The sequence below is a fragment of the Athene noctua genome, chromosome 15 (assembly GCF_965140245.1).
Source record: "Athene noctua chromosome 15, bAthNoc1.hap1.1, whole genome shotgun sequence".
NCBI lineage: Eukaryota > Metazoa > Chordata > Aves > Strigiformes > Strigidae > Athene > Athene noctua.
In genome coordinates, this window is record NC_134051.1 from 8,314,685 (window position 1) to 8,322,144 (window position 7,460).

General features: G+C 48.1%; 1 protein-coding gene across 1 annotated transcript; it reads left to right on the plus strand.

The window, feature by feature from the left end:
- The first annotated feature begins 230 nt into the window (after positions 1–230).
- On the plus strand, positions 231–2,780 carry GRIFIN (galectin-related inter-fiber protein). The gene is made up of 4 exons (XM_074919758.1): positions 231–312; positions 1,800–1,879; positions 1,974–2,136; positions 2,616–2,780. Exons 1-4 carry the CDS (start codon positions 301–303, stop codon positions 2,778–2,780), a joined length of 420 nt encoding a protein of 139 aa, XP_074775859.1. The 5' UTR covers positions 231–300.
- The last annotated feature ends 4,680 nt before the right edge of the window (positions 2,781–7,460 follow it).

A 7,460-nucleotide genomic window follows, 5' to 3' on the forward strand; every position in this document is an offset into this window, starting at 1 on the left:
CTGCCGCACACAGGCTCCATCGTGTCACAGCTCAGGACCGCCCGGCCGCCGCTGCCTTTGTGCGGGCAGCCGCAGGGCTGGATTAGCCCTTAACGCATGAGTGGGCTGACCCTGCTGGGCAGGCAGCGGGATTTGCTGCTCCCCATCTCCCCGCCGCGTCTGACAGCCTGTTCTGAAAAGGAGACCTCATCCCGCTGTGGATGCTAATCCCCACGCACAGGGGCTCACGGCTGGTGGCCACTATATAGACCCTCTGGCCACCACCCGGCCGGGTCCGCGGAGCAGGGGCTGGCGAGCGGGATGGCATTGCGGGTAAGCGCTGGAGCAGGAGCCGGCACAGCCTGGTCTGTCGGGGGGGTGAATGTGTGGGGTCAGGCAGTGAGTAAAGGAAAGCAGCACAGATAAGGGCAAGAAAGACAGAAATCCTGAAAGACATGGGGATGCTACTTGCAGTGCTGCCCCTCTATTTCAATCCCATCCAGGCTATTGCAAAGCTGATTGATTGCTTCAGCACTTTCAGAAAAAGGTGATAGGACAGATTTCTTGTCTGTTACACCAGGGCTGGTCTGGGGTAACTGTGCCCTGATGGCAGCACTTCTGGCTTGGAGGATTTAAGCTGAGACCGAAACACAACCAATGCTTTAGCAGAGATCTGTGCTTTGCCATCCATCTCCGCTGGGACAGCTGGCAGCAAAGAGGGAATTGCTGTTTCCTGTGTATGTGGATCGTCTTTTGCTGGGGTTGTTGTAATGATGACAAGCTGAGGGTCAAAGCAAGGCTAACCTGGGTGCTGCCATCACCACTCACTGAAACTGCAGCATCAGCTCCATCAGCCCTCTGTGTTTCACAGGGGGGAACACTGGCATGCTCAGAGACTTTGAATGACTGTGTGCGGGTTTCCAAAGCTGCTCACCAAAAGTAGCTGGGCATGAGGGTATCAGATTGACCATCATCGTGTCTCAGCTCCTGCCCAAAACTGTGCATATCCCAAAAATGCATTGGAAATGGAAAATCACAGCAGAGAAATAACGAGGGGAGTGAAAGTACTGAACTATGGGGAGGGAAAGCAAGGAATACAGCTGGTGGTGGAGATGTGAAGGCTGGAGGGATTTTTCCCAGGGTGAGCAATACATTTGAGAGGGGGATGCTCAAAAATGCAAGATCATTAGAATGTTAAAAGAAATGGGGTGAAATGGCAAGGAGTTCTTATTAAAATGAGTTATTTAATAGAACTATGAATTATTCAAAAAGGAAGATTCTCCAGCTCATTTTATGCAAGTTTAACCTTGGATGTGGGGGGAGCAGGTGTAACGGGGGATCAGACAGGAGCTCATGGGAAGTCACCCATGTAATGCTGGATGAGGACAGGCTGGATGCCACGTTACACCCATTCCGTGATCAGTCCTTGTCTTTCACACCCTGCTTCAAAGCATCGCAAAGTTTTATGTTTGGGATTTTGTATTGCCTGGGTGGGGAGAGGAGCAGAGCATCCTTGTGTCCTGCTGACAATGAAGGCATTCAGGTTCTTTGATTTTGTTCGCTGATCCCACCCAGCTCTTTACAAAAGACCTTCAGGACAGCAACTGGATGTTGTGCCAACTTCATTTCTTATCAATTTAGAGCCCCTGAGATTATTTAGGAGTGAGAAAAAGGCAGGGGCAGAGAGTGTGCCTGCGTGGGAAGAGGGTAGAAAGGAGAAGACTATGAGAGGGTGAGAAAGATGGAGAAGTGTAAGGAACAAGCAGGACTGTGCACCTCTCCCACCTTGCCATGCTTCACCATTGCCTCCTCGCCGGCAGTTCGAGGCCCTGTACCCAGAGGGGATGTGCCCAGGCTGGAGCGTCGTGGTCAAGGGCGAGACCAGTTCCAGTACGAGCATGTAAGGACACACTCCGCTCGCAGGTCTTGCAGCTCACGAGAGCCAGCAGCACTGCTCCACAGCTCTCCATCACTTCTTTCTCTTGCCATCTTAGGTTCGAAATTAATTTGCTCTGTGATCCTGGAGACCAAATTGCTCTTCACTTTAACCCTCGCTTCTCCAGCTCCAGAATCATCTGCAACTCTTTCCTTGCCAACCACTGGGGGAAGGAAGAGGTTAATAGCACCTTCCCCTTCGAAGCAAAGGAGCCATTCCAGGTAATCCTGTGTCACCCCATGGGTCTCCTTGGGTGGGACAGGAGTGACCCAGCCAGTACTGGGGTCCCTCTCATCTAGACCTGCCTCTCCTGCCAGCACCATACCCAGTATCATCCCCCCTCTGGCTCTGATCCTTGTTAGTATTTCTGCCGTCCCCTGGTTTGCTGCTGATTTACACTCAGCTCTGGCACAGACATGCAGAGCTCCAGCACTAATCCCTGGATGCTGCATTTGTTTTCAATTTAGGTTTTGCATTATCACCATTTGCATTATTTCTGTTATTATGAAGTGAAGGGCTCAAATTTTCCCCCTTTTTGCCCAAAATAGGGGTGAGCAGTGTGTGTGTGTGTCAGCTCTGGGAGGATTTGAAGTGGGCTGCAGACACATGTGCCCAGATCCAGGTATTCACTGACATGGTGGCAGCCAGGTCCAGTAAGGATGTGTGTCACATGGTGAACCTAACACAGTCTCTCTTTCAGGTTGAAATCTACTCTGACCAGGACTATTTCCACATTTTCATTGATGAAAACAAAATCTTACAGTACAAGCATCGTCAGAAGCAGCTTTCATCCATCACCAAGCTGCAGATTCTCAATGATATTGCCATTTCTTCAGTGGAAATCATCAAACGAGGCCTTTACTAGAGGTTGGAGTTGGGACAGCCTTGCAGACCATTCCCCCTTAAGCTCCTGATCCAGTCAGGGACCGTCTCCTCCCCTTCTCCACCCAACACACATTATCACAGGCCAGGGAGATAGCTATGCATGTGTCCTCGTAGTAGGAGTGATGGTCATTCCCGTTGCACACCAGTAAGACAGCTCCCAGCCACGTTGCTCAGTAAAGACCTTCTGCCCTTAAGCCTTAGGGTGCACAACAGACTTTGTAGGTCTTATTATCTTTGCTGTTGGACAGCCTGACAGATCACTACAGCACGTAGATGTCTGCCTCGAGTAGTCTGGACACCTGAATTCTACCCTAGAAATGGTGTTTGCCCAAGAGTACAGTGTGAATTAGCACTAGTCCTCAGCTGGCCATGTGGTGAAGGTTGTAATGGGTGTGGGTGTTAGGAATGCAAAGGGACGTTTCTTTCCAGGAGCTGGGTAAAACTGTTACCATATTTGCCAATAAAATCAAACCAGGAAATCCCTGCTGAGACATCCCTCACTGGGCAGATGAATCCAGTTATTCATTCCCTGCAAAATCTCCAGGCACCTGGCATGAACAAGGGCTGGCTGGGCAGGAAGACACAGGCTGAGGGGTGCTTGGTTTTGGCACTGGAAAAATACTGTCTTTTTGCTTTGAGAGCTAACACAAAATGAAGGTCCCTTGTAGGTAAATCAGAGTTATAAGATTCAACTTACAAGATATTGCCAGAGATTCTTTTCACCAGTTGAGAGATGTTTGCTCAGCTTGAGGCCTGCCAACTCCAGGCTTCTTAGACAGACTCTAAGAGTGATGTAGTGGGTCAAAAAAGGGTAAAAGCTTAGAGACACATAAAAGCATGTGGTGCCTTCATCATGCACTAGAAATGCAGCTGGACTCCAAAGAAAAGGATCCAAGTAAATCAGGGTCTAGAAATTATGATAACTTTGGAATGAACAAAGTGCCATTATTCCTAAGCCTAGTCTCTGGCTTTTCTCTTTGCTCTGCTTTCTTGTTTTCTTTTTTCCTTTTGTCTTTCAAAATAGTCCACTTATCCCTTGTACCCTCTTGTCTTTTCCACCCTCTTCCTTGGAGTGCAACGTATCTCCAACTCCTTGACTGGGCCACAGCAGGCTAAAAGATGTTATTTTTACTTTAATTATGCAAGTCATAAGAAGCATAATGTCACCATGTTAAATCTGCACAGGAACTCACTCCAAAAATGCAATTACAGCTGCCCCCAAATCACTCCTTTGTTCCTCAGACATAAGGCAGACCACATTCCTGATGAAAGAGGCAAAGATGATCCTGCTTTGCCAGTTCTTTCCATCAAGGAGAAATCACTTGGTAAGAAGTCAATCCTGATCCATCCTTGCCTTTGGGTGAGATCTCTGAAGGCCACAGCTTTGCTCCAGCATTTCTCAGTGCTCACATTGGCCATTCCCAACTCTTCCCTCTATTTATAGTTTCAAGGACTTATGAGGAAGAGGTGACTGTGTAGCCAACCACAACACAGAATGCCACAAAGTTGACATTTATGGGTCTGCAGAAAAGTTTATAATGTTTTTCCAGACCATAAAGAACAGTAACTGGAAGCCATCCTGTTCTCGTGGCAAAGAGCGCAATGGGAACACTAAATGGTCCCAAATGGTGTCTCCTCCTTCCAAAAAGAACAGAAGATATGGTTTGGAAACAGCCACGGTCTTGGTTGCAAGTCAGGAAGGTTGGAGATGGTGAGACTTCCTCTGGACTGGAATAAATACATCACCACCAGGACAAGAGGGTCAGCTCAAATTCTGGTTGTCGTGGTGTAACGCAGGGGTTCAGCAAGCTTTACTCTTATGGCCATCCCTTCAGTAACACAGGCACAAACACAGACAAAATCAGGCCCACTGGGGCCTCTTCCATCTGAGAATGCTAAACTGCATTTGAAATAAATTGTTCTTTTAATTAGTGCTTCTTTGAAGGTTGATAGAGACAGATCATTTTTCATGGAGGAAAAGTGATGAAACGATTTATGAGGATAATACTTTGTACTTATATGGCCACAAACTCCATTTATAGCCACCACTGCAGAAACACACCACAGTTTCATTGTTCTCTAGAAGCAAGCACAAAGGACCACAGACAAGCAGAGCAAAAAGTATTTCAAGTACAAATAAAGAGATGCCACAAAAAAATCAGGCAGTGGCAGAGATTATGCCCTGACTTCTGAACACGTTCCCCCCAGCTTCTGCCAGCGGCTGATCTCACTCCATCCAATCTCTCCTGACACATCCACAGCATTGCTGCTGGCTTCAGAATTTTATCCGCTGCCTCCTCCAAGTCAAAACCCTCCCAAGGGTGAAGGGGTCTTCAGAGCAAGAGAGGTCTGGGGAGCTAGAGAGCATCTCTGGGAGGAAAACTCCAGGGCTGGCTGTTTATAGCTGTTCTGCAGTTTTGTGGGGAATGAGCTATGCCCTCCAAGTCTGTGACCCTCATCTGCCCCTTAAGGAGAAACTGGAGGAAAATGAAGCCCCACAATTATGATGGTCAATTAAATTCTCAGGAGGGGGGTTGGCACATCAGACTTGCACAGAGGCATTGCATGCTGGTACTGAGGTGATCAAAGGGAACAAATCAATCCTTCTTCCAAATTTTAACCAGCTTTCTTATTCATGACCTGGGGTTTGAAACTGAGGAGGGAACTGACAGAGACAAGCTCCTGCTTAGGGGTGTTTTTTGAAGAGCTGGAGTCTTTTTGAAGGAGCAGAGGCAGCTGGGGGTGCAGCTCTGGGAGGCACCACTGTTTCACTGCCCAGCCTAAAGGCCAGGATCAGGATTTGTGCTGTGGCCAAGGGCAGCATGAGAGCCAGGCTGAAATGCTTCCAGAGAGAACAGCTATTGTGGGATGGGATCGGGACTGGGATTGTTCTAGGCAGGATCTGCTTCTAAAGCAGCAGCTGCTGCCCTTGAAGCTTACACAACCGGGGAGGGACACCTGAGAGAGAGATGTCCTTCGGGAGGCAAAGCCATCTGAGGTGGTGACCTCCCACATGGGCTCTCCCTTTCCCACTGATTCTCCTCATTTGGGCTGCATCTGCAGAGCTCAGTGAAATGCTCTGGCTTGTTCCCAGATAAAAGAGGGGAAAATCAGGCTCCTAATCCTTCGTGCTTGAGCTCTGCCAGGACTCCCAAGGCCAAGATCCCCTCTGGCAGTGTCATAGTGCTGCAGATCTCCTGCAGAGCATCTGCCCATGCGTGATCAGAGCCCACTCCTGGGTGCCGCTGACGCTGCTGGCGGTCATCACAAACCCCAGCAGCAAGCACCAGCAATATCCTCACAGGCTGGTGAGCAAACGGCTCCCACGTCAGCAACAGTCACATCTCATCAGCAGACCAGCAGCCTGGAGACATCGGATTGAGTGACACTGTCTCTGCCAGCCTTAACAAGGGACAGTTGAATATCAGACACTGGGTCTTGCCTTGAGGTAGGAAAGGCAGCATAAAAAAGGGCAAGGACTTCTTGCCAACATAGCGGGAAAGACTTCTAGGAAAGCACAAAAAAGGAGAAAGTTATGCAGGTTGCATCTGCCTCATACTCGCTTTCTGACTTGAATTTTTTTTTTTTTTTTTTTTTTACATGACCATCCCTTTAAAAAAAACAAAGCCCAAACCCACCCAACTTTGATGCTACTTACTCATAGCTAGAGGGCAGCTCCGGCGAAGAAAAGCAGGAGGAGGGCAGTTGTTAACCATTTAACTAACAATTCTTTTTCTTCTCCCATTGACCATGGACCCATGCCTATGGCATCTCTAATTTCCCACGTTCCCAAGGCCTCCATTTTCCCAACACATCGCCACAGAAATAGCTGCTAGAAGTGCAGACCTTATCAGCAATGACTTTCCTCCTTACACCTCTGAGCCCTTATCTAAGAGGCTGGTTATTCAACAGCGTGGTCTGCCAAGCTCCTTAAATGCTCAGGAATCACAGGTGTTTGCTGGCAGGACTGAAGAACAGGAAGGGCAAATGTTTGGCCTTTTTCTGAAAATTATGAGAACAAAAAAAATTAAAAAACAAGAAGAAAGGAGGAGTAACTCTCAGTTCTGGCTGGAAGAGGCATTTCTGAGGCCCCAGGCAGCCCCAGATCGCAGCTAGAAAGGAGTCTCCACTGGAAAGTTTCTTTTATTGCATTTAAAGGGGGTTTTATAAAGCCATTTTAACTCACAGCATCTCCATCCAGAGCCAGCTCAACAGGAACGTACACCTCCCAGCCCTGATCTTGCACACATGGTGGCAGGTACCAGCCACAGACATTAAATGCAGGTTGGAGAGGGATTATTTTCTGAAAGAAAAGATCTGCTCTAGAGGTTGAAGAATTGAAAGCTGATGGTATCACTTTATTTGGCAGCTGTGTTATTGTATATCACTACTGCCTAAGGAAAAGTTGACAGAAATGAGCCTGATGCCCAGATTTGCTCGCCCTCCAGTTCTGCAGTTTGTTCAAGACCCTCTCGCCAAAGCTAGATGCAATCTATTGTGTTATTCCTTCAAGCTATATGAACATAGCTAGCCAAATCTCTGACTTTAGCAGAGCACAATGCAACAGTCTATGGAGATCAGGATGTTTTCCCTGCACCATCACACCATTGTAAGGCTGCCTGGATCTTATAAAGCACTTTAAAACCACGGGGATCGAAGT

Excerpts from the sequence above, each read along its gene's own strand:
- GRIFIN (XM_074919758.1), top strand. Across the intron at positions 1,880-1,973 it reads ACCAGTTCCAGTACGAGCAT|GTTCGAAATTAATTTGCTCT; the intron begins GTAAGGACACAC and ends TTGCCATCTTAG. Across the intron at positions 2,137-2,615 it reads AAGCAAAGGAGCCATTCCAG|GTTGAAATCTACTCTGACCA; the intron begins GTAATCCTGTGT and ends TCTCTCTTTCAG.